At 41.5% G+C, this 26,905-nt stretch overlaps 2 protein-coding genes across 3 annotated transcripts in view; one reads left to right on the forward strand and one right to left on the reverse strand.

Moving 5' to 3' along the window:
* MRPL13 (mitochondrial ribosomal protein L13) overlaps window positions 1–8,379 on the forward strand; it is a 38,999-nt gene extending 30,620 nt beyond the window's left edge. The window contains exon 7 of the mRNA XM_059815537.1: window positions 6,164–8,379. Within this exon, the coding sequence (XP_059671520.1) occupies window positions 6,164–6,188 (25 nt within the window). The 3' untranslated portion in view covers window positions 6,189–8,379. The remainder of the gene's footprint in view (window positions 1–6,163) is intronic.
* Window positions 8,380–8,382: 3 nt separating this feature from the next.
* COL14A1 (collagen type XIV alpha 1 chain) overlaps window positions 8,383–26,905 on the reverse strand; it is a 125,650-nt gene continuing 107,127 nt past the window's right edge. The window contains exons 42-48 of one of the 2 annotated variants that reach the window (XM_059815536.1): window positions 26,300–26,335; window positions 25,822–25,888; window positions 25,122–25,310; window positions 14,259–14,336; window positions 13,164–13,319; window positions 11,704–11,796; window positions 8,383–11,610 (exon numbers count right to left, since the gene is read on the reverse strand). In XM_059815536.1, the coding sequence (XP_059671519.1) occupies window positions 11,471–11,610; window positions 11,704–11,796; window positions 13,164–13,319; window positions 14,259–14,336; window positions 25,122–25,310; window positions 25,822–25,888; window positions 26,300–26,335 (759 nt within the window). In that variant the 3' untranslated portion in view covers window positions 8,383–11,470. Of the gene's footprint in view, window positions 11,797–13,163; window positions 13,320–14,258; window positions 14,337–25,121; window positions 25,311–25,821; window positions 25,889–26,299; window positions 26,336–26,905 lie in introns of both variants that reach the window. The other variant, XM_059815534.1, reaches the window with a different exon arrangement.

Genomic DNA, 26,905 nt, shown 5'->3' on the forward strand with positions numbered 1-26,905 from the left:
TCTCAGTAATGGTTCCATTTGATCCTTAATTCCATCAACATTTTGAGTATTCTATTGAGTTTTGTAGATCCAACCTTTAACAGTTAGTTCACAAGTGGACTTTATTCTTTATGCACAATGCACAATAACCCTTGATTTTCATTACATTAAAATAATAGATAGGAAAAGAATATCTGGATTTACAAAGCTTTATAGGATGTTCGAGTCCTTTATCTTTAGAATATGAAACAAACTTCTCTTAATTTTGTAAACCAGTTGTCCTACTCCTTTCTGCTCTGCTGAGCATGTAGTTCTGCAGGCTGTATATAGGGTCTTCATGGGCTACGGGTAGGTCACAGATCCCTTTCTTGGAGGTAGCTCTGTATTTGCTAACTAGCATGCTGAAAACAGCTTGTAGTAGTGAGCCAGGCAGAACTGTTTTCCACCATTTTCCTCTTAGTATTTTTATTCAGAGTTGATAGATATCTTGAATAAATTATAAACAGGCAGATCAGGAAGTTGAGAACTTTTGTTTTCTAATCTCAACATCTTTTTGAGAGAATGGTATAATATATTAAAGGATTTTTCAGTGAAGATTGTCTTTATTCTCTCACTTTACATTTTGAAATTAACACTAACAGTTCAGTCTTGTTAATCTGCCTTCAGTTCTGTTTTCTCTTACACTCTGAATAACTTGTTTCCTGAGTAAATACTATGCAAAGTTTTATTGTGCTTTCTACAGAATTGTAAACTTGCAATGTCACAGGACCACAGTATTTTTAACTGTATGATTTATAATATAGCATATGCAACAGTAATATTACTGCTGTCAGTGATGGAGCTTCTCTGATGGGGGAATTATGGTGGAGGCTAAAAAGTCACAAACTGTAGGTGCATATAGCTGTGATTTTGATGTTTTAAGGAGGCATTTGACTTATTTTGTTACATAATGGTTTCAGATTTTTTTTTAAATGCATGCACATTCACTCCTGATATTTTACTGTTTCTCTGTATTGTAGACTGGATTACCACCTGCTGAAATTATTACCATTAACAGCTGTCACTGATGAAAAGATAAGAATAGCAATTCTTTTCAAAATGAGGGCAAATTCAAGGCTGTTTAGAAATTTGACATATCTGAGTAGAAAGCTTTGTAGAACGTTGGTTTACAAAGAGGTATGCTCAGGTATATGTGTGAGAGAAATCAGATCATAAAATAGACTGAACCAGACCTACTGTGTCTCTAGAGAAAATCTTAGCCCGTATTCTAGGGCTTACTTTGACCTCAGTCTTATTTCTTGAAGTGGGGTACAAAGCAAAAAAGTTATGGTTTCCCTGTAAATGGGAAAACACTCTTGGTCCATTTGATTTTTTTCAGCATTCAAGAGTGTAGGGCTGGCATCTGTATGAAAAGGCAATGTTTATGTGGAATACCTTAGTTCTGCAGAGTTCTGGGAAGAAGAAAGCACTACCAGTTACACAGGGGACCACTGAGAACCTTTTGTTTTCCATAGCAAAAACTGATCCTGTGAACTGCACCTATGTGCAGGTTTACCTATTTTGCAAGGTTCAATAACTGTGGATTGTCATTTTACATCGATTGTATTCCTCTTCTCATAGCTGTGAGTATGCGAAAAAGTTGGGAGAATTTAAGAGATTTAAAATATGTCATCAGAGCGCAGGACCAGCTCTTCGGTTTCTCTTACTCAACGGTAAAGTATTTGTTAAGAGAGAGAAGCACCGAGAGGCATGGTGTAATTGGACGTTAATTTAATTTGAATATTTTGCCTAGAATTCACTGGACTGTATCTTAGTGGACAGGCTGGATCGATGGGCCGAGACCGATTGTATGAGGTTCAACAAGGCCAAGTGCCGGGTCCTGCACTTTGGCCACAACAACCCCAGGCAACGCTACAGGCTTGGGGACGAGTGGCTGGAAAGCTGCCCGGCAGAAAAGGACCTGGGGGTGCTGCTTGACAGCCGGCTGAAGATGAGCCAGCAGTGTGCCCAGGTGGCCAAGAAGGCCAATGGCATCCTGCCCTGTATCAGAAATGGTGTGGCCAGCAGGACTGGGGAAGTGATCGTCCCCTGTACTCGGCACTGGTGAGGCCACACCTCGAATCCTGTGTTCAGTTTTGGGCCCCTCCCTACAAGAAGGACATTGAGGTGCTGGAGCGTGTCCAGAGAAGGGTGATGAAGCTGGTGAGGGGTCTGGAGCACAAGTCTTGTGAGGAGCGGCTGAGGGAGCTGGGGTTGTTCAGCCTGGAGAAGAGGAGGCTGAGGGGAGACCTCATCACTCTCTACAACTACCTGAAAGGGGGTTACAGAGAGGTGGGTGTTGGTCTCTTCTCCCAAGTGACGAGTGACAGGACTAGAGGAAATGGCCTCAAGTTGCACCAGGGGAGGTTCAGGCTGAATATTAGGAAAAATTTCTTTACTGAGAGTGTGGTGAAGCATTGGAACAGGCTGCCCAGGGAGGTGGTGACATCACCATCACTGGAGGTGTTGAAGGAACATGCGGACGTGGCATTGCAGGGCATGGTTTAGTGGGCATGGTGGTGTTGGTTGATGGTTGGACTTGATGATCTTACAGGTCTTTTCCAACCTTAATGATTCTGTGATTAATGCTTTTTATGTGCAGTATAAAATGTTAGCGGGACAAATATTTTTTTACTTGTTTGGTGGCATACATCTGCTGCACAGGCTAATGTTGCATTTTTTCAGTGAACCCGTAATAGTTTGCATTTCAGCATTGATTCCAGAGATGCTAGTTCCCACATTTTGTCTCCTGTGTCCCCCTTGTCTTGGAGCCTGCTGTCAATATACAGCAAAATTTTTTTTTCCCAAGAATGTTAGTTTAAAAAAAAAAAAAGAGAGAGAGAAGAGGCTGTGTGAAGTCTTGTGTTTGGGTGAATTTCTGAACCATCTCTTCTAGGGGATACCATTTCCTTTGTTCCAAATGCATAATCTCAAGTGCTTTGCTGAGGAAGGGCAAAAGCGCTGCCATTGCAGAAGAGCAGTCTTACATGGATTTATGTCATTTATCAATGAGCAGTTATCCTTTGGTGTTCATAATTCTCTCTGAGTAGACAAGGTTTTTGTGGATTCTTATTCTTCGTCTGACAAAATATTTATAACACTTTTGCCAAAGGCGGTGTTTTTCAAGGCTTAGCATTCCTAGTGCCAAGGACTCTTTAAAAGCAGAGATCGTGGCCTCCAAAAGCCAAGTAGTAGTAGGCATAAAAGCCTACTGTAGCAATAGAAAAGGCTTTAAAAACTTTTATATTTGTTCACAGAAGTGTTACAGTGTAGAAAATCCTGCCTTTAAGCTTCATTAACTTTGTAAAACTGCAAACTAAGAGTCCAGTGTTTTATGCATTTAACTTTAAGACAACAAGCATTAAGGTTGAAATACGGATTGCTAGCAAGAAAAAAAAAAATTAAATTTTCACCCAAGAATAAAGTACTGTGAGATCCATAGCTCTGCGGCACTTCACCGTGGCCTTAGATTGGAGTTTTAAATGTGCCATTCAAAGAAAACTGCAAAATCCTCGGAGCAATGTGCAAGTTGATGAATTGGCGTATAAAAAAAGAGTAGTAACTATAAGTCTCAAGACAATGATGTCTTTACCACGTTACATCTCTAAAATCCTTCAGCACTGGTCCACCTGTCTAGGATGGATGCAGTGATAAAAGTTCTGCTAAGTCACTGCTCAGAATTTCTTAAAATCCTGCTCTCTTAATACACTACAAACTGTGATATAATGAAATACATATTCCGGTATGCAGGGGTGCGATCTGAGTAACAAAATGTGGAATATTTCTGAGGACTGAAATTCAGGATTTTAGGAAACATGACTTGACTGTCTAGTGCATATTATCCGTCAAATGTTGAGTATGTTCCAGTCCAACATTAAGCAAGTATGTAAACAATGGATAGGGTGCTTACATGTTCTTGTTCTTTCATGCACAAAAGATGCAAGTCCAAATGTTAATACAGACTATGCCATTTAAATGGAAAACAAAGAAGCTTTGTGATTCATTACAGCATGAACACTAGCTTGTCTTTATAGTTGTTCTTTAAAATTCATATAATCATCAAATTTTATATGATACACTTGAAATATCACAGACTGAATTCCACAGTTGCTTTCACATAAGATCCTACAGGCTTGTACAAGAATTGCATGAATGACTTCACTTTGCAGTGCTATTGCTTGAAAAATGCTAGATCTGCAACATTTGATTTTAATGACTAATTAAGTATTAGATTTCTGTATGGCATCTCTGCAGCCGTCTAAACTCTTTGCCCCCAAGGTAAGCTCCCTGCATCCATTGCTATCTGCTTCTAATTTGCATTGATGAACAAAGTTGGTGATAGAATTTACCACTATTGTAAATTTAACTTGGTTTTACTGTTGTGGATTCCAGTTTCTCCTGTATTCCAGACTTTGTTTTCATTCAGCTTCACAGGAAATTCACTGACCTTGTATCCCATTACATGTTTACAAAACCTTTGTTACTACATCTCTTGTTCAATTCTAGTGAGGCACAGATCACAGAATGACAGGGGTTGGAAGGGACCTCTGGAGATCATCTAGTCCAACCCCCCCACCAGAGCAGGTTCACCTAGAGCAGATTGCACAGGAATGCATCCAGGCGAGTTTGGAATATTTCCAGAGAAGGAGATGCCACAGCCTCTCTGGGCAGCCTGTTCCAGTGCTCTGCCACCGTCAAAATAAAGAAGCTCCTCCTCATGTTTAGATGGAACTTCCTATGACCAAGTTTGTGCCCGTTACCTCTTGTCCTGTCACTGGGCACCACTGAAAAAAGACTGGCCCCATCCTCCGGGTACCCACCCCTGAAGTATTTATAAGCATTAATAAGATCCCCCCTCAGTCTTCTCTTCTCCAGAGTAAGAAGACCCAAGTCCCTCAGCCTTTCCTCATAAGAAAGATGTTCCAGTCCCCTAATCATCTTCGTAGCCCTTTGCTGTACCCTCTCCAGCAGTTCCCTGTCCTTCTTGAACCGGGGAGCCCAGAACTGGGCACACGACTCCAGATGCGGCCTCACCAGGGCAGAGTAGAGGGGGAGGATAACCTCCCTCGACCTGCTTGTCACACTCTTCTTGATGCCCCCCAGGATGCCATTGGCCTTCATGGCCCCAAGGGCACATTGCTGGCTCATGGTCATCCTGTGGTCCCCCAGGACTCCCAGGTCCCTTTTCACAGAGCTGCTCTCTGTGGTGCTCTAGAGTCAGCCCCTAACCTGTACTGATGCATGGGGTTACTCCTCCCCAGGTGCAGTACCCTACACTTGCCTTTGTTGAATTCACGTTACCTGTTTTTATTTGTATATGAGAGATGAAATCAGAAGAGTCCAGAATAAAGGGCTGCTGTATTTATAACAGGTTGTATTGCTGCAGGCAGTGTGTTTGCCTATGGGTGCAGGGTGCTGTGAAGAGCAGCCTGTTCATGCTGTGCACACAGGATCTGTTAGGGATGTAGACTTGCAGCCTGCCCTCAAACTTAGCATTCTTCTAAAAACCATGATCTAGTCTGATCCTGTGCCTTGTAGGTTCAGGAAGAATGTGGTTTCTACGGCCAGTGGATGTGTGGCAGGCAAAGTGAATGACGTATGGTTGAATAGGAAATTGCAGAGGATTACAAACAGCAGCCTGTTGTCCGAATGTTTTCCACATTCGTCATCCAAGCAGAAGGGATTGCAGAACCTTTAAGATTTAAGTAGGTTTTGCTTTAAATCATCAGTTTTAATTATTCTGGTAGTGTTGTGGTGGGCTATGCTGTTAACTTAAAACTTGCCATCTTATGCACAGATTATTTATTTTTTTAAAAAATGGAGATAAATTAATACTAGTGTTTAAAGTCATTGTGAGACTGCATTCAGTTAAAGATGTTTTTTGTTTTGCTTAGGAAGGTAGGAGTGGCTCATAAGAAACACCTTGACCAACTAGTCCTGATGTCTGTAAATTCTTAGAGGTCTTAATAAACTTATTTGATTTGTTCTGTCTTGTTAATGTCATCCAGAAAATATTCATCAGCACAAAAACTTCAAGCACCAGCATAAGGAAATGAAAATAGATATGGCTGTCATTGCATCCTTAAAGCAAAGCTGCTGTAGTTCCCGTACATTTCTTAAAACACTTTTTTTTTTCCCTCCCCAGACCTAAAGATTTTCGAAGGAAGTAATAGCAATAAAAGAAGAAGAACTGCCATCAGGAATCTCTCCTCCTTGAAAAAAAATTCTTCTAACATGGAAGCATCTGTGCATCTCAGTCAACCCTTCTATACAGAATGTTTTTGACAGGTGTGAGCAAACTTTATTTGGAAAGATTACAAAATTTACGGTATTTGAAACAGCTAAGAATGGATATTATGTTGTTAGTGCCACCTGTACTCTGTGTTGTATGAGCTGGTTATTTGTTAATTACATTTGGTTTAATACTATTATTAAAGAATTGGTATATTTTTAATGAATATTTACATCTCATGGAAACAGCACATTGTTTACTGAAATGAAGTATCTCGCTCTAAAAGTTGCAAAACTTTATTTCCATGCAGTAAGATCAGTGAATAATTGTGGTCACATTGCTCCCACGAACGGCACACTGTTGGTAAATAATCTGATGTGCTTTTCTGGTAAAACAGGTGATCCATCCTTACACAGCTTGATGAATGAGAGAATGCCAGCCTTAGTTCAGAGAAAGGGAATTGTTCATGTAGAACTCGTTCTGTCTTTGGGTGATGTAAAAAAAAAAAAAACCCAGTGGCTTGAGCTGTTTATTATCTCTGTAATATATTGTGCGGTTCTTCTGAAAGCCTTTCCTAGAATGCGGTGTGTATATACCGTATGAAATTAATGGTGAGATTTTGCTGAGTGCATGTCTAGGCAGGCCTGCAGTTTCCTTATCTTTTTAAGTGAGTACACCCACTGAAGTTACTGTGGTGGTGGTAAGCAAAATGAAACTTATTCCAGAGCCAAATTACACTAGAAAAACACAACTCTTCAGAGGAAGCAATGCAGGTACCAAATATGCATGCATGCATACTGTAGTCCTGTTAGAGATCAGAAAAATATTATTAAAAGATGCATCTTGGAGGAATGAGGAGGTGGTGAGACCTGTTATGGTCAGATTTATGTCCTGTGGGAGTTTGTCTCGCAGTCTTCAGCAACCTTCTAGAAAGAGTTTTTCTGCACGACATGCTTTGTCAATTGTTTAACCCATTCATTATGAGCAAAGAAGTAATTGGCCACCAACCATACTTTTTCATCCTGAAGCTTTGTCCATCTTTTGATATGGAATGCCATATGGTGTGCTTGGAACACCAAAAATGAAGCCAAGGGGAAATCAGTTTATGCTTACAGAGGGCCTGTTTGCTACAGAGAGGAAGATTGCGGCATTTTACAGTGTGTGGAGTTTCTTGGATGCTGGAGGAGTGATGTTTCAGTTCAACTGAACATACTGCTGGAATACTGCAGAGCAGCAAGGACAGCGTGAATTTCAGAGGTGATACTGTCTGCTAGATTGCATCCAAATGGTAAACTGTGTTGGTGGAAAAGGTACACCTCTGGGAACTACATCATGAATATAGGCAAGGAATGAACACAATGAGAACTACTTTTGTTTTTAATAATCTTACTGTTTTTCAGGCTCTTGTTAGTCTGCTCCGCACTTAAATCTCTAGTGTGCTGAATGACATCAGGGTTGACTCTTCTCTACTTTCTAGCTGCTGAATGGTATTAAATATATCCTTAATACGATTTCTTTCTTTATGGGGAGATGTTACATGATGGTCAGCAGGAGAGTTGATATCCATAACGTTCTGCCTGCCTTAGAAAGCAGACAAGCAGAACACCTCTCCATCTAGGCATAGCTTTTGAAGATAGTACACTTTGGAGCTCTGCAGTGCTGTTTACAAACTAAAAGATCCATTTGGGGCTGTGCAGTATATTTTCTTAAGTGGCTCTTCCTCTATAGGAGTAGGTCTGCTGACAACCCAACGTAGTATAGATTTTGTTAAAGAGCTTATTGAAATAAAAGACAGTAAAGGCAGATCATATGGAGATACTCTTCCTTTTTTTCCCTTCTTAAGCCCAAATCTGATTTTGATTCAAAAGTCACAGGAACATGCCTTCCTTAATTAATGTATTAAAGAATAAAGTAGCAACACTTTTCTTATGAAAACCAAATGAGGAATTTGTACTTAAGTGTTGAATGATGCAAAGTAAGTCTTAACAATTATTTTCCTTCTGCATATTACTGCCCTGAAGTTCATTACTGCTTTTCTGCACAGATAACCCTCAAGCTGAAGCTGTTGTGTAGATAAATGAAGCACCTGTTGTTTTCTGTATATTAGAAGATGCTGATATGTTATCTATCTATCTATCTGCCACATTTTACAATGTTTGGTCAGGAAAATTTGTGTTTTCTGTATCCATTGTACACAAGCATCATATAGGAAGAAAAACATTGTTTTATTTATAACCATATTTCATTATATGAAATAATGATTTGGTATTGGGCATTTCTTTGGCATTCAGATGAGCTTATCCCAGGGAACGTTCCTATCCAGTGTATGTGCAGACTTCATTTCCAAGTCAGAAACCACATTTAGTTAACTAGTAAAAGCACTTTTCAAAGCAATAGGTTAAAGTAAATACTTTTTTTTTTGTAAGGACATGGTACATACTTAATTGGTAAGATATGGGTGGCATCAGCTGTTCATCATATGCTAAATAAATACTTCACAGTCAGCAGTAAGTAAGTAAGTTTCTTAGGCCGTCTGGAAAAATAGGAGACATTCCTGATTATTCAGAGACTGAATTTTGGAGAAAATGTTACCCATATGCGTCTGTGTCTTACTTTTTTTGGCGAACATACAAATCCTGAATAATATTTTTATAACTTGGGAGTGCCTACCAGTTACTTTTTATTACCAAGGTATACCCAGCAAGTGAACAGATGACCCACAATACATGAAGCACTCTGGTTAGCGGGGTGCCAGTAAATGTCATTATAAAGTTAAAGCAAATTAACTGGTGCCATTAAAGGTTGTGCTTCAGTATATAAGTTAAGTTATAAAATTGTAATGAGTATGCCTACTTGATTACCCCCAAGTAATCTCTTTCTTTGTTTCATTCACTGCATGTACATCCTATATGGCGTGAGGGGAAGATGGTTGTGTTGGCAGCCAGCTGGGGGTGTGTCCCACAGCTGGGACCCCACAGGGCGGGGCACCCAGGTTCCCCAGGGGCAGGTGGGTGCAGTGCTGCTCCCAGCTTCTTCCCCAGCCTGGGTGACTGGGGATGGGTGCAGGAGTTGTTGGGAGGGGCACAGCATAGGTGACACTGACCACGCAGCACAGACGCACGCAGGGATTTGGTCAGGCTGTTACCATTCATTTCAAACATGGGGCAAATAACACCAATTGCCTTATTTTGAAGCGTGTGACTATGTCTATGCTGTCTTCCCTGCATCCCTGGTTTTGCCATGCCACTCCCCCTGGACCCCCAGGAACTTGAGATTTGGATATAGCGTTGCTTGATGACCAGTCTGGGGTACAAATTAATTATGAACTGTAACATGAGGCTCCAAGAATTGCGTGAACGCTGATTTTCCATCACTGACCTTCTCAGTCGCTCCACAGGACCTACAATTTGGCACATCATGGGGGAGACTCTCAAAGGTGTCAGTAGAAGGCGTGGGTGGGAGAGGGCCAGCTGGGAAGGGCACGGAGAGAGAGATAACATTCAGGGTGTGTTAACGTGGGTGATCACAGCCAACTTCAAGCAGGGAAAGTAATCACATGATGCATCCATAACCTGTATTTAATTTTAATAATATATCTCTGTGTGTGCTAGGCGATGATACGTACATGTGTGCACACACAGCCATGCTCACTTGGTGCCTCAGCATTCTGTAAACTGGGGTTAAGCTGCTTAAATTCTGTAAGTTATGTATGTTATACTTTTCTACCTTCTACTTTAAATGCAAGTCCGAGTAAGGAAATGACATTCAACTCATATTTTCATCAACTTTTCTCACCTTTCTTCAAGTGGTGGGAGGTGGGGGGGCGAGAGAAATAATGGGAAAACAGAAACACAGCATAGAAGGTTAAATAGCCACCTAGCCTGAACTTGCCCTGGGATATACACAGCTGTGGGTGTTAGTCGCATGTGTAAATGGTTTGTGTTACCAGTGAGGCCTAATTCTAGGCCAGATAATTGGAGATTACACAGCAAAGGTCTTCCTGGTGAGCCAGGAGAGCATCTGGTAGTGGGCAGAGGCAAAAGCTGACAGGTCTTTCCTTACTGAGCCACCTTTCTCCATGTCTTTATAGGGCTGGATTGAAAGCGATCTATATCTATGCTTTCAACTTGAATGTATGAACATTTTTGAGCTTCTACTTTAAATCCTGCTTTGATTGCTTAGTCTCCATAGTGCTGTTCAAAGCTGTTTGTTGAGTCACTTTTTATAATTCACCTGGTTTGTTTTAACATAATGAATTGCTTTGTGCTCCTCAAGCAGTTGGATTGGGGTTTTTCCTTCCTCTCGTCATCAGCTGATGCAAGTTGCCTCCGTGACTACACCTGCCAGTCTTTTGAGTTTGGCATGTCAATATGCAAAATCTCACGTCCATAGATGGTACAACCACCTCATCTCAGAGTTACTCTCCACACCTGTTCATATATAATTTTAAAAATAAGGCTAAATATTGTTTATACTAAGTTCATATATCCTTTACAATAACACTGTTGCCCAAAAGTGTTGAAAAAGGAAAATGTGTTTTTTTCTCTTTACATTCTGTTCCCCAAAGATCTATACAAAAGTTAGAAGTTAAAAATCAAGTGAGTACAGAATTAACGTATAAAAGCTTGCCACTTTTATTTGCATATAAAACAGAAATGAAAGAAGTTCACAATAAATTACCAGTGTGCTTCCACGGAACATTCTTGTGTATTTATATAATGTGGGTTAAAAAAAAAAAAAAATAGTCCATTAACATAACATTTCTTTGCAAAAGTAATAGCTGGGTTCAAGGAAACCTGATTATGCATTGTTCTCTGGTGAATTTAGTCAGGTTACTCTGCTAGTAAAGCAATTCATCCAAAACTAACAGAACATAATCAACTGGAAAAACGTGGATAAAAAAGACATTAACTTTTCTGAATGGTTCTGCATACACCAACTAGCCTGATGCAGTTTTTTAGATACAGTTTGAATAGTGTATGGAACTGTACTCCAGAGAAAGATCTACATATGACCTTTCATCATCATCTAGCACCAACCCACTAACATACTAAGTTTCTGGCATGCAAGATAATTACCATTATTTGTTGTGTCAACTGGTCATGTACACTTTTTTCTCTTTTAATATAAGAGCCTGTAAACATCTTCGATGACAGGTTTGGCACCTGGACAAAAGGCCAAACACAGATGCACATAAAATGTTTCCCTTTTTTAAAGAGTTCATTGAGAGGGCTTTTTTCCATTCGCCCTTTTGTGTACTGGAGTCTTGACGCTCCTTTTGGCTATCTTCCTTGTGAAACGACTAATTCCTGGGGATCTCAGTTCAACGGCTTCCATCTCTTCTCGAACAGGAGTAAACTCTGGTTGAGCAAGATGAGGTGATGGATAGGAGGACTGGGAGTATGGGGATGGTAAGGGGTAGGACCCGTGAACTACGTACGGCTGTTGCTCACCATCATAAAGGTCCTCAGGGTCATAGATTTGGTAGGAGTTATGTGGCAACTGCACTACTGGGATGTCTTGATCAGTTGGCTCACCGTATCCACCTTAACCCACCACCACCAAGAGTATTCATACGGTTAACACAGGAGAAGGGGAGTAGAAAATTAAAGCACTCATTAGGAAATTGACATTTTATATAGATAGATATATTTATATATAATGCGTGTGAGTATATATATAATCTTTAAATACACATCTTTTATTCACATAAAGGAACAGTGAAAACATTTAACAAAATTAATAAGCTGGAGCAATTGGAAACCCACCAACAGACAGCCAAGTTAGTTGGAAACCACCACCAGAATTTGTCAAATGTCCAGTTGTAATACTGTGCTTATTATACACTGCACAATCTGCCTGCTTTAGCTTATTCCAATTATGGTCTAGAATACACGATTAACAGCCAAAATGGGTCAGGCAATACTTTTTAGCAGTGCAAGGAAGCTAAGTGCATGTACAGCAGCTAGTAAGTTCATTAGTGGTAGTCAATATCGTTGATGGAAAGCACAGAGCAGTTCAGCATCCATCTCTGACCTTCAGCCAAAAGAGACCTGAACCAGAATGAGCCTTTCACCTTCTGGATTGGTAGCCATTGTAAGGGAGTGGGCCTTAAAACAGGAAATGAACAACAGGGAGGGGAAGTGAGGAGAAAAGAATAGGAAGAGACGACAACAAAAACATTCAGGTAAGTAAAACATACAAATCAGCTCACGGGCAGATTAAACCGTCCACATCAAACAAATGTGCCTTATGTGTAACACTTGTAGTAACTAGAGCTTTACTAACAAATTTTGGTTTTAGGTTGGGCGACATAATTTTTGGTAATTGTGTTAACTTCCTCCCACAGCCTCTCCGTGCTATAACAAGGCGGGAAAGTAAGACACAGAGAAGATGTAGAAAGAATCATTTTCTCCAGATTGCTTCACTGGTTAATGACGGACACGTGCATCCCTGTGTCAGGTTACACTGCTAGGGGTTTAGTAAGGGTCATGCTCTCATGCCATTCAGAGGCACACGGAAGAGGAAGTCGAGCAACACATTTGAAAAACTACAAATGTAAAAACTCTGTTGTCACAAACATTAGGAGGTGGGGATTGAACACGCAGACTGTTCAGCTGAGATGGAGCAGGCTCGTACAACTACACAAATACGTACAGGACAAAAACCCACTATGCGGAATCCATTGTACAGGCTGGGATCAGATGGTGGACTTCCTTTGGTCACTATGCTGGGGTAACCCTCTCTTCGTGCTGCAGTCTCACAAAATACAGCAGCACTGGACACGCATGTTTTTAGGGAGCTACCACGTTTTAGCGCATGGTTCACCAGTAGCCTCCATCTTACTTTGGCTGTTAGAAAATGCCACCCCCGCCTCTGCAAACAGCAGCCGCACCGACTCCTGGCTACTCACCTCCCATGCCATAACCAGCGCAGGAGGACGGATCGCAGTACCCCGGCGGGCCAGAAGGACCCTGTGAGCCCGGGGGTCCTGTGTGACCAGCAGGACCTCGGGGGCCTGGAGATCCTGGTGGTCCTGGGCTGCCAGTTCGACTTTCTCCTGGAGGTCCTGCGTAGAAGGGGGAGATGAAACATCTGAGTAGCATCGTTCATAAAAGCAGGAAGTTGAGGCCACCTTTCCAGGCCTCGAAAACATGGCACCAAGTGTGCTACAAACACTTCCAGGAGATAGCTTGAGTGGAGGAGCTACGCATCCTGGCTCCGTCTCCTCTGAACAAGCCAAGGGAAAAGCTGCAGCCTTCCTCTGGCAAGGAAGACAAATCAGCGGCCAGAGAGATGACCCGCTCTCAACGAGCCTCCTCTCTGGCCACTGCTTCATCGTCCTTGCCAGAGACAGCTTTTAGCCAGAAATTTATACTAGAGCAAATGTTTCACCAAGCCTCAGACATTTGGAAAGACAGTTTCATGGAGGGAGGACAGTCCTGGATGCCTGCACAGCTCTCCGTTCACCCACTCCCTCTCAGTACGCCTTCTGAGTAATGCTGTGCCTTGATACTGGTGCTCTAATGGACAGAATATCCTAACAAAGTCAATGCAGTTTTACTCCTGTTTCAGCAGGACCTGGATATCATCCTCTCTGCTTTTTCAGAAGCTGAATATAAATCCCTGTGATTAATGGGCTTCATTAATATACATTTCTCTGTCAAGTTACAGTTAGGTATAACCTTGAATCAGTGAGAAAACAAATGCAATTAATCCTGATTAATTTTTTCCTTGCCAGACCCTATCGCTGAAAAAAATACTTAAAACATTAAAAAACCGGTGGTTTTGGAGAAGCAGTTTGTCACAGGGAAAAGGAAAATACTTGTGTGACTGATGACAACATCATATTACATAGTAAGAACATTATGACAGTTAAGATGCCTGAACTACGGACTCTGCTGCTGCTTAAGCCTTAGAAGTGGAGGACAGAGCCATGCAGGTCTTAGCTGCTTTGCACACAAGTCACAGTGTTCTACTCCAGATGCCCCAAATATTAACTTTTTACCTGTAGATCCTGGTGGGCCTCGGGGTCCTTGTGTTCCAACTCCTGGATTGCCTTTTTCTCCTTTCTCGCCTGGTAAACCTAAGGAAATGGTACTCATCAGAGTCACATTTTGAGCAAAACTCTGTGCAGTGTTTATTATTTAACCAGGATTATAGTTCCATATGTTATTTTTCATCTAAAAAAAGACGGCACAGAAGGAAGGAGGTAAAAATAAAGAATTATTTGGTTCTTTTTTCCTCCCTTCTCTGACAGCCTCTCAAGGGAAACATGGTATTCCTGGGGTCTTAAACATTCCTGCTGCCATGGTGGTTTCATCGAGGTGGTATGCAGAGGCATCGACCAGTTTCCAGGCTGCACTTCCTGCTGGAAAGCTGCCTCTGGACTGCACCAAGGTACAACTATTGCAAGTCAGAAGAATCCTAAGAGCCTCACAAAGCTGTCTATAAAGTAATGTGTGGCCCAGAAAAGTCAAATTTTTAATGCTAGAGCCAATTTTCCTTCAAAGATTTACCCACCAAACAGTGGTTCAGCACAAGACGGCTCTACGCATAAACGGAGAGAGTTATCGCGGGTTATTGCAGTCTTGCTAAAACACAAGAAAGGAGTTTCAGCACAGTCAAAATCTGTCCCCCCAAACAAAGCCTAGTCTAAGAGTTTCCCAGTCACGAAACTCTGATGTTCCAACATGCACAGCCATTGAGTTGTGTTCCTGCACTTGCTCATGGCCCTAGATTTCTATCGTTGGGTCTGATCAATGGAAATCACAGATCTAGTAATCCAGAGAAGGCATTACCTTCTTCTAGCTTTCCAGCTCCTTCTGCACTACCACTATGGCATCCTATAAAAAACACCTATACACAGAGATCACAATGAGCAGTGTCGAACTAAAGTAGGTGTCAAAACTACAAATTCCAGACTGTGAGTTTCCACTGGCGACTTGGAAACTCTCATAAAGTCTGTGTTTGATTTGGATGGTTAAAAGACACCAAATCCAGGCTGGTTTGTGGGACTTTTCCCCCCTTTTTCCAGACCTCCCAGCACTGTTAATTGCTCTCACTGCTTCACAGCTTCCACACTTTCAGAATCAAAGCCAATATAGAGCACCTTCATAAAAACAAAGTAGAAAGAAAACAGCTGCTGCCCTTGATGGGGCAGTATCTACAATTTCAGCTCACTGGCCTCCTTCCTTCCCTTCTGCTCAGGTAACTATTATCTCCTAGGGAAAAACATCTGGAGGACACCTCCTTTTTGCAGTGACCCACAGAAGATTTTTTTTTTCCTTCCTAAGCTAATTTCTGATGGAAGCAAATAAGTAAGAACAAATTCTTAACTGTGGAAAAAAAATTAATTAAAACGCATCACTGACAAAGAGTTGCTTACATCGAGTTTACAAAATAAGTCTACTGAATTACAGGGGATTCGGTATTTGCTGAGAAGGTCTTCTACAGAAGAAGTGGCTTCCAGGACAATATATCATCTAGCCCAATCACCTGGAAAACACAGGCCACACCACCACAATCAGTAACTCGATACTGAGCACATCGTTTTTAACCAAAGCATGATGAGCTCTTTGTCTTATCTCTACAAGGCTTTTTGCCACTGAACCGGCATAGTTTAAGTATTTCCCGTTTCCATTTTGTACGTTTTATTTCCTTTGGTTGCATAATTTTGGTTTTGAGTTAAAAAACCATGTCGTTTGGTGACCAGTTATTTTATCATAGCGAAATTATACAACCGTAACCACTTCTCACAGCGTTTTCTGTTAGGGGGTCTCCAAAGCTTTCCAAGTCTCTCTAGTAACATTGTATTTTACAGGAGAGACTTGGCCAGCAAGAGAAGAAATACCATAGCCCAACTAAATCAGCAGGAAGTGGCAAAAGACAGCAGGTGTGATAATCTGGGTGATGATTACACCATTATTTTGCAAATAGCAGGTATCTTCCTCTTCCTTCTAGAGAATATTGAGCAAGACAGAGCAAGGTCTTGTACACCTCATCCCTGAATTTATAGATAGCAAAATATTTATAAAATTATTTCTAAAAGTGAAATCTTTGTGTTCAGTTGTCCTGACCGTTTAGTCATTTGATGACTGCAATGCTGCATCAGTTTCTTCCGACATTGCTCCCTACCTATGTCAGCACATGTTAGAAGCATTACCAAATGTTCCTTTGACCAGTGTACGAACACAAGTGCCAGGGTCTACCCCAGAACGTGCTCTGACCTGGAGACTCTAACTCATGCCTCTAAAGTTACCTCCATCCCAGCTAGACCCAATACAAACACATTGATTTGGTTACAGTAATTCTCCATTTCCTCATTCTCCTGCCAAGCTTATTGGCAAATTCTTGCTCATATCATGCTCAGTAGCCAGATTTCTGATTGCATAAGCTTGTTATCCCATGACTGGCACTTCACACTAACTTCCAGGGATGCTTCACAATGATATCAAGGACCTGCAATTCTCGTGACCGTGGGCTGGGTTCTCCTTTGCTGGTTTAATACTTTCGCCTGTGCTTACTATGACACTCGAGGCACAGTGAGTACCTCCTCCACTATTTGAAATCTTAGATGAAATTCTCAAAATCATCTGTAACCACGACTCTCAAAACCTACAGAGCTGCCACAAAGGTACTTTTTCAAAGGGCATTTAGGCTTGGCAGCAGAATGAAGCCAAGTTTGATGCACACAACTCAGTTAAGCACCTACACTCACTCTAGAGTACCTGAAGAGAGCTAGGCATTTAGGATAGGTTACAGAAGCCAGAGTGCTAAGGTGGTCACTGTTAAATATAGAAGAAATGCTGAAGGGAGGCATGCCACGAATGTATCCCTCTAGGAACAGCTCCCAGAGCTGGCCCACCAGGGCACACATTTTACCTCTCTATCTACCTATCTAGAGAAATAAGTAAACACATGCACACTGAAAGATTGACATGATATCAGTGTCATGATCCCACTAGTTTTTACAAGCCCTAGTTTGGGTAAGAGACCAGGAGGGTTTCAGGGGGCTGTGGTCAATAGGGTTTCAGGGGTCTCCTCTCCCTTTCTCTAGAGCCCTTCCATTTCCCAGTGTATTTGAGCTTCATGGAGAAGTCCAGAGCTCATTCCACAGTTCAGAAAGCAGCACAAAGTGGCTTTGCCATGCTGAGACCCACCTCTCCTATGCTGAGACCCATCCCATATGCAGGCTTTGCAGATTTTTAGATGATGGCGTATAGCTGAAATCCAGAAATGTTGGATGTTCAAGTGTAGACAATCCTGATGATGTGGCTTGGATACATGACTGTGTGTTCTCCCCTACTCAGTGGTTCTGACTACCACCTCAGTATGCATTAGGCCAAAAAGATTAAGAATGGCTCTCTAGCCTAACTGCTCAAAAACTTATCAGGGGGAGGGAGGCCTTGTTTCAGACCTTATTCCAAGATCTAATATCCACAGCACAGAGGAATATATTCATCAAACTGGACCACAAGACCTTCTGCCAGTGGTGGCAGTAGGCAGGAAAGGAATGCAGCTTCAAATTTCCTGAAATTATGCTCTAACCACTTAGCCACTGGAGAAAAGTTGGAGAGGAACTAGCACTGCCATCTCTTCTATCAAGCCTCCTTCACATCTAATATTCCTATTTTCTATCTTGCTTGTACACCATAGCTTTCTCTCACAACTAAATTAGTTCCTAGCAGCCTTTTGCAGGTAGATAATGAGCAACCTCCGACCAAACTAAAAGATTACTAAAAGCAATGTGACCAGGTTGATGAAAGTGTGGCCTTGAGCTAATACAACCTTATTGCTAAGGAAGGGCTCAGCACCATTAATACAACCCCTTTGGTGATCTGAGAACAACAGCAGAGCAAATTTGTGTCTGCCTGCCATGTACTAACATACACCTACCTTACCTCATGGTTGTACAAGGTATCCAATGGTCTTGTTCAGACTGTTTTAGACTTTCCAATTATAAAGTGTCCAAAAGGTAAGTTTCAGGAATTTTATATCCATAGCCTTTGGTAACCCTAGCTCCTAAATCTCGCTGCAAGTCAATGGGTCTTAACTGTTTAAATTACTCAGGCATCTTGAAGTTTGCTAACATCTTGTCTTCTGGAATTCTTAGCAATGTAATACATGGGATTCCTGCTCTGGGCCGTCTTCCAAGTCCCGTATGAACCTCCTCTTTGCAATCCAGCATTTGGTTAGCAGAGATTGCAGTTTCAGTCAGAAGTGCTATCCAGAACCTTTGATGAATGATTGCATTGCATAGTGTATGTAGGAAGCAATCCTAGGTGGCAGATATATGCTCTAACCTGCCAAAAAACCACATCATCTGTGATCAACAACTGAATTCCACCCATCTTAAAGACAAATTTCTCAGGCAAACCTCTTGTCCTGCATTGCAAATGCCGTTTCCAGATACCTAAAATTTGCTTAGCCCTGGCTTGCTTCAAATGTATGGAAAGGCTCCTTTGTTGCAATTCACTACTTCTGCTGCAGGCCTTTTAACAAGGTAAACTCATCTAAATTGTCTCTTACTATACATGACGTGTAAGGAAATGCTTGCCCTCTGCAAAAGGCAAAGTCTGTATGTGTGGATTGCTTTGATCATAAGAAGACTGGCCCATGATAACTGTCTGGAATCTACACAGATGTTCAGTACAAGGATCATTGCTTATCCTACTGTACAATAACATTACATGGTGACTTCAAAGACAATTGACACAATGTTTTCAAATCACAGCCTTCCATGCACTCAATTATTATTCTTTATACACACAAGAACACACACCCATATGTGATGTTCACAAAATAAACCACAGTAAGAAATGATAAATGTGGAACAAATCTACTCAGGCTAAGAATAAAATGTTTGCCCTGGAACAAGTTATGAAGCTCTTGTGCAGGGTAAACCTTCTTTGAAATCACATGGATATCATGTTCCCAAAGCAAACATACTGAAGGCCAAGATACAAGTCTGCTTCAGGTTTCTTTTAGTCTAATTTCCAGTAAAGTTTACCCAAGTGAAAGAGAACATAAACACTGAAGCAAGAATACCCTCCTCCTAAGGCAAAACTCACATGAGTTAAAATTGAGCTCTCCACGAGATTCCCTAATGGACTTTCCACCAAAGCTCTTTAATGACAGTAAGTTAACAGATTCACAGACCTCTTGGTCATATTTAATGGCTCCCTCCTATAAATGACAGAACATTCAAAATTCACCCACTTTGCTTTCTGTCAAGGTCATCTTTGCACCTCATTAGACCATAGCTTACAAAAGTCAACCTGCAACGGTTAATCACTCTCATGGGTAAAAGCATGTATCAAAATTTGTCATTTGAGTTAGAGTGACTTCAAATTCTAGTAACTACTTCCATATTTATGCTCTGGACACACTTCAGCAATACCACCAAACCGTCTCTCCCCCTTCATGCTAACCACTTTTTTATGTCTTGTCCCCATCCAAAATAAGCAATGGCTTGGATTCAGCCCCAGGGAGATCACAAGCAACTGAAATCAATTATTTCCAATGCTCTGCTAAAGATACCTCTGATAGCATCAGTTATTAAAAACAAAACCAAGACCACGAACACATTCTCTAGCAAAGAAAATTAAATGTCCATAGTTTCTGCACAAAAAGAAATCTTAGGTATTGCTTATCTATTTTTGTCTGTAAGAGAATACTGTCCTTTGAGGAGAACTGCAAATTGCAATTAAGAAAAATTAAACTGCTACCAAAAATGTCCTCTTTCAAAGATGTTCAGTTGCAACCATAATGTATAATAACACAGGCTGATTTTTTTTTATCCAGATGAAGCTAAAATTGGAAATAAAAATATTCAATTGGCTCAACTGGCAAAAATTCCATTTAATTCCATTGGAATTTTGCCATCAGAGCTGTAAACATGTGGCTTTTGATAACATGTTCAACACTTTCATATGAAGCCAGGAAGCAAATATGGATGAAGCTGTACTTGAGAACAGTGACTTTCCCAGTGACACCTTAGGTATTTATTATATTTTGATCATAGTGGGATGGAGTGTTAGCCATAAATTTTGTGCATCACTTCAGGACACATCATAAGAGAAGTCCACTCAGCAGTAGAAGAACAACTGCATTGTCACAGCATCTGAAAGTTAGCAGTGCCTCAGCATAATTTTTACTACAGCTTTTACATTTTCCTCAAAGTTTAAAAAGCTACCCATATGTTATAAAAAAAACTGAAAAAAACCCCCACCACGCTGAATCTTTGATTTTTGATATTATTTTGCAAAAGTCCAACCACTTCCTGAGCACTCAGAAGCCAGATACCAGTTATTTAAGTTCCAGTTCATAAACATAAAATCAAAACAAAAGATGTTCGAACTAGATGAAATAAAAATAGAAACCAGTGCTGTGCACTAGTTAAAATAGAAATAGAGATGAGTGCCGTGAATAATCCGTGTTTGTGTTTGTTTTTTCCAAACTCCTATATTTATGCAAATATGTAAGACAGCAAAATTCTAGTAATTTATCTGGGATTATGTACTATAGGGCACTGATAACACAATGTGGCCTCCTTAATCGTTAAATTCAAATGGCCTGTTGGGGCACCAATAAAATGTTAATATTGCTAACAAATATTGAGATTGCCAGAGATGCTTCTTTTCACATCATTAGGAAAATACAACAGGTAAGACCCCACAGTGTACAGCTAAACCAGTAATCCACTGGGGAAACTAAATAACAAATGCTTTAGTGTGATCCCAATCCATTCGCTTACATCTACACTAGAAAAAATAGATCTCAGCTGGCAACAGACACTGAGAACTGAATCTGTCAAGAGAATGACTTATCCTTTCACACTGAGGTGGTCTTTCTTGGAAGAACACATGGAGAGAATACATCCAGGAATGGGACACCCTGGACCTAGAAGTTCAAGTGGACGTTTCTAGCAAAACTCCATGACACTGTCTCAGTCCAAGCCTCCTTCCAAAACTTCTGATTATTGCTTGGCAGAGTGACAAGGTAAACAAGGGAAAAGAAGTTATTGGCCAGGCAAGTTAGCAGGGAAGTTCACTGATGTCAAGACCTCTCACTGCTGACATTTTCCAGCAAAGCTCTCTTTGGTGCATGATGTCTAACCAGTTCCACACGCTGCTTTCAGAAGTTCCCCCTTCTCACAGGCTGGGATTGAATGGGTGGTGGGCAAGAGAGGTCAGTAGGAGGAAATGTCTAGCCTCCCCTCACCTTTTCTCTTCCCACTCTACCAGCACCTTGCCATTCAGCTCAGAGCCAGTAACAGGTTCTTGCAGCAATCCCACAGTTTGAACTCTCAGGGAAAAAAAGCAACACTCTACTAAATAAACAAACTGGTCTTTTTTCCCTTCTAATGTCTATTACTTTTTAGTATGTGCTATGGACACTGCTGTCACTGTTACAGTGTATTTTCTTCTGTACTTAAAGGCGGAGGCTGACTTTTCAGAGGTGCTAATCTGGCACTGGTTCTGAACATTAAATTGGCTTCATACACAACCAAATGCTGATGACATCAGTGAAAAGAAACATTGTTCATTAAGACCTCCAAGTGGCTGGTTGGAGATCTTCAGGACAGGACTACACATTGTGCCTTGCTGAACAAGTTAAATACAAACAATGCTTCAGAACACAGCAAGGGATGGGGTCTGAGTCCATTTACCCTCCTCTCTGTATTCAGTGAATACTAAAAACCCTTCCAACCAGAAGCAGAGGAATTTTAGTCTGCTACTTCACTGTATGCTATGAGTTAGGAATCAAGTGAGAATTGGGAATGCACAAGAAACTTCCAATCAATCTCCGCAAGCATGAAGCTCGTAAAAATAATTTTTACTTTTCACTGCTGCATTTTGGGGGTAGCTTAGAGCAATTCCTTAGAAATGCATACTGAAATATCCCAAGTGTCTGTACAACTCAAAAGGTATCTGCTACTACATCAGGCACACTATCAATCGAAAACTTCAGTTGCTTTTGAAGAAATTAAATGCTCAAGGACTATATTCTATATTTTTCCTAGGTTATGAATGATGTCCTTCCTCTTCCTTCCAGGTTCTGTGCAAGGCTCCAGTTACGTGAATGTCCTATTTTCACTCGAATAAAGCCAATTATTTTGTATTTAAGTTTAGACATAGATTCTTTTTTCTTAAAACAACCTCATTTTAAGCTATAAATACTGTAAAACACTCCCAACATTTCGCATCCCATTTTATGAAAACGGGCAGAGAGCCCTGGCTGACTAATTATAGTTCTTGAAGTATGCTTGATAGGTGCTTGATGCCCACAAGCACTACCTGCCAAAATCAGTCCCTTCTAACATCGGTTATCTGTAGAGACAGGAAAAAAATAATACTCTTTTTTAATGTGCTTTTACCCTTTCTGTACTCTATTGCCAATGTTGTTTCCCAGATATTAATATTACCAGCAGTGGGTTAACCCAGTGGCTAACCAGTGCCAGTCACAAGTGGTGTCCCCCAAGGCTCAGTTTGGGGCTCAGTTTTGATTAATATCTTTATCGATGACCTGGATGAGGGGATCGAGTGCACCCTCAGCAAGTTTGCAGACGACACCAAGTTGGGCGGGAGTGTTGATCTACTCGAGGGTCGGAAGGCTCTGCAGAGGGATCTGGACAGGCTGGATCGATGGGCCCAGGCCAATTGTATGAGGTTCAACAGGGCCAAGTGCCGGGTCCTGCACTGAGTCACAACAACCGCATGCAATGCTACAGGCTTGGGGACGAGTGGCTGGAAAGCTCCCCCACAGAAAAGGGCCTGCGGTTGCTTATTGACAGCTGGCTGAAGATGAGCCAGCAGTGTGCCCAGGTGGCCAAGAAGGCCAACGCCATCCTGGCCTGTATCAGAAACAGTGTGGCCAGCAGGAGCAGGGAGGTGATCGTGCCCCTGTACTTGGCACTGGTGAGGCCGCAGCTCGAATCCTCTGTTCAGTTTTGGGCCCCTCCCTACAAGAAGGACACTGAGGTGCTGGAGTGCGTCCAGAGAAGGGCGACGAAGCTGTTGAGGGGTCTGGAGCACAAATCTGATGAGGAGCGACTGAGGGAACTGGGGTTGTTCAGTCTGCAGAAGAGGAGGCTGAGGGGAGACCTTATCGCTCTCTACAACTACCTGAAAGGAGGTTGTGGTGAGGTGGATGTTGGTCTCTTCTCCCAAGTGACAAGTCATAGGACAAGAGGAAATGGTCTCAAGTTGCACCAGGGGAGGTTCAGGCTGGATATTAGGAAAAAGTTCTTCACTGAAAGAGTGGTGAAGCATTGGAACAGGCTGCCCAGGGAGGTGGTGACATCACCATCACTGGAGGTGTTCAAGGAACGTGTGGACGTGGCATTGCGGGACATGGTTTTGTGGGCATGGTGGTGTTGGTTGGTGGTTGGACTTGATGATCATACAGGTCTTTTCCAACCTGAATGATTCTGTGATTCTATGTTTCATTTAAATGAATATATCTAATCAGTACAACATGCAGGTCTGGGCCTCAGCACAACAAATACAATGGAAAATACATGCTAAATGCCGGACAGGTTTCCCTTTTTGTAGCCTGGCATTTTGGTTCCTCCATTCCTGAAGCCCCAGCAAAATATTCTGTGTACTTAAACAGTTCCTGCCTGAGAAGCCATTTAAAATACACTAGTATTTTAAGCAACTACCCCAAAATCTGCATTCAGTCTCCCCAGGTCAGTCAGTTCCTCACTTGCTGTCTCTTCCAATTTTCTTTCCTACTTGCCTCCCACCCCCTCATTCCTCCTTTTTTCTGGACAGCGTCTGGTCTTCGCTCAGCTGGAGCAGGCAGCAGCATGAATGAGAAGCTAGTACCCTAACCGTGCCTCTTTTTTCATGAAGGTAATTAGAACTACAGTCTTGAGGGGAAGAAAGGACCCACAGACTCACAGGTTGACTCAAAGACTTTCTTTTCAAAACAATGCTTTAACTCTGGTCATCATGGCTACTGTGAACTGGAAACATTAAGCTCCTGAACTGAACAGCCTTCATAGGAATTGATTTTTAAGATCTCATTTTAGATTTTGTAACAGCACCACCAGTTCATTGCTCTTGAATATCACATTTGTCTCTTGGGTTCTTCGTCATTTCCTCGTGTGATGGTCTTCAAAGCACTTTCACAATCATAGATCCACTCAGTACTACCTCTGTTAGCACTACTCTGGTACACCAAAGATTGCCAGGGCTGCACAGAGAGAGAGTAAATCAAAACATGGAGCTTGTTTCTTTATTAGAAAATGCTGGAGGACGAAAGCGAGAAGGGATCTAGCATACAAATAAGAATACAGAGGAGAATTACTGTAAATGAACAGTTAATTGTATTACTTCTCTCTGACCTCACCGTTTCCTCTCAACCTCTCATAAACTAGGATTTTTTTCCCCTCTTCTTATCAACCTTTCTCCTTTCAGACTATCACTACTTAGAAATCTTGAGATTGACACATTTCAAGTTTAGCAGAAAAGCTCAATCTTTCCCCAACATGAATCTACCAGTTTTGCAGGTGCCTTTACCAAAAGCTCCTTTGCTTATACTTTTACAGCTCCAACTTACTGCAGAGTCCTACTAAGATGAAAGCATCATCATGATGTGATGTGATGTTCCCAATTAGATGCCACCAATCTACAGCAGTTTTGGCATTTAACCTCTGTCTGATCCTGCCAAATCACACTCAGCAAAGCCTGCATTACCCTCATGACGGAGAGTCTCCAGAGCTTTCATTATGGTCTATGTTGAGCTCACCAATCAACTAGTGAGAAAACTCTTGTTCTCACATTTAGGTAGGAGACATAAGTCATCAGAATGTATCAGGAAAGGGAGGTATATTTTTTTGTACGTGAAGTATGAAGCCTACCTCTTTCTCCTGGTCTTCCTGGTTGACCCGGACTTCCTGGAAACCCTTGCATGCCTGGTGATCCTTGTTCACCCTGTGGCCCTGGAGCCCCTGGCCGACCTGGCTCACCAGGAGGTCCTGCGATGGTTCGTGTTGAGACAGACTGGCTTGGAATGTGGTTCAGAATTGAGTTATATCTTGCCATATGACCTGTCAGGAAAAAACGTCCTCATTTTCAAGTTGCAGTTGGAGAATCTGGTTCAGCTAAGTTTGTACAGAGCACTGGCAGGTCCTCAAGGCTGTGGTCTGTCGTGCTTTGATAATATGGAGTTGTGTGCTTGCTGGTGGAGAACCAGTGGTCTAGGGAGTACATAGAAAAGGGGAAGAACTATTGTGTGGAATTTTATTTCCTTGCTTTGATGTTTGGGGGTTTTTTTGTATTTTATGCCTATACAAATTTAAAACTGTCACAGCAGAAGTTTCTGTATACTATAAGAGATTGGAGACAATTCAGTCTGTTTTTGGATGCCTGATGCTAATCAGCTCTAATTGGACATAAATCCACCTGAACACAAATCCAGTTGTAACATAAATCCTGACTGTCTAGCCTAAAATGAACAGATCTCCTTGAATGCTCTGAAAAGCATCATATTTGTAATTGTGGCAGGAAAAGATCCATTCTGGAGATAGAAGCATATGAACTATCAATGTACTTACTTACCCTGGATGAGTTGTTCGCACACTTGCCGAGCAACAGCACGCACCATTGCTTGGGACTGGAGATCACCCTGGATAAGAAGAGCAGCAGTGTCATAACACAATTTCTTTCATCATTTCTGTCTTGAAAATGCTTAGAGTGATGAAAGACATTATCCCTAGGAGATTAAAACCTCACAGATGAGAAAAAAGGCCAAAAAGTTTTGGGATTGCCCTGGTTCCCATTACTGTTTTTAGCCAGCAGAGGTTGGAGAAGATAAACCTAGCAAGAGATTTGGGGACATGCTTAATGCCACATACTTCTCACCTTCAAAACATTACTGTAGCTGTATATAAGACAATGTTTGGAAAAGAAGGAAAGATTGCTGAGAAAACTATTGTGCCTGTAAGCACAGAGGAACATAAATTGTCGGAGAAAGCTTTTTATGCGATAGAAGGCCAGACAGGAAAAAAAATGGTGGCTAATGTGAACATAGACTTACCCGCTCACCCCTTTCACCCTTAGCTCCAGGAGGACCCTATGAAAAGATCCAATACAAAATTAATTCTCATTTTGTCCTTGCTCAAAATTTTTAACACCTAAATGTTGTCTCCTTTGCAGCATCACAGTAAAAGGAGAAAAACCAAACAAGGAACATGGCTTCAGGAGGCTATGTGACAATAATGAATATACGTTTTCCATTTCAGTACTCAACAAAATGTTCACCTTTGGTAATTACATGGTGACAACAACTTTCTTGGGGGTTTGTCACATACTGAATTCTCTTTTTTAAAATGTCAGCAAGGGCAGGCCACCAGATGATGCATTTCACATGGCTGAAATGGGTTTAATCATCACTAAGGAAGAGAAGGCTGATAGAAGACAAAATATGGGTCAGAAACTTGTAGCATTTGCTGCACTGAGACTCTGCATCTGCTATGAACAGAGTCAGCAATGGGATTAAACTGCAAGGAAAATGAAGTATGACATTAAAGATAATGTAATACTGTAATGATGGTAAGGATCATTATGGATTGGAACAAGTTGTCTAGGGCAGTTACAACTTCACCAGTGGAGGTTTTTGAGGTAAGCTAGACATCTCCCAGGA

Source organism: Gavia stellata, chromosome 3, assembly GCF_030936135.1.
Source record: "Gavia stellata isolate bGavSte3 chromosome 3, bGavSte3.hap2, whole genome shotgun sequence".
NCBI lineage: Eukaryota > Metazoa > Chordata > Aves > Gaviiformes > Gaviidae > Gavia > Gavia stellata.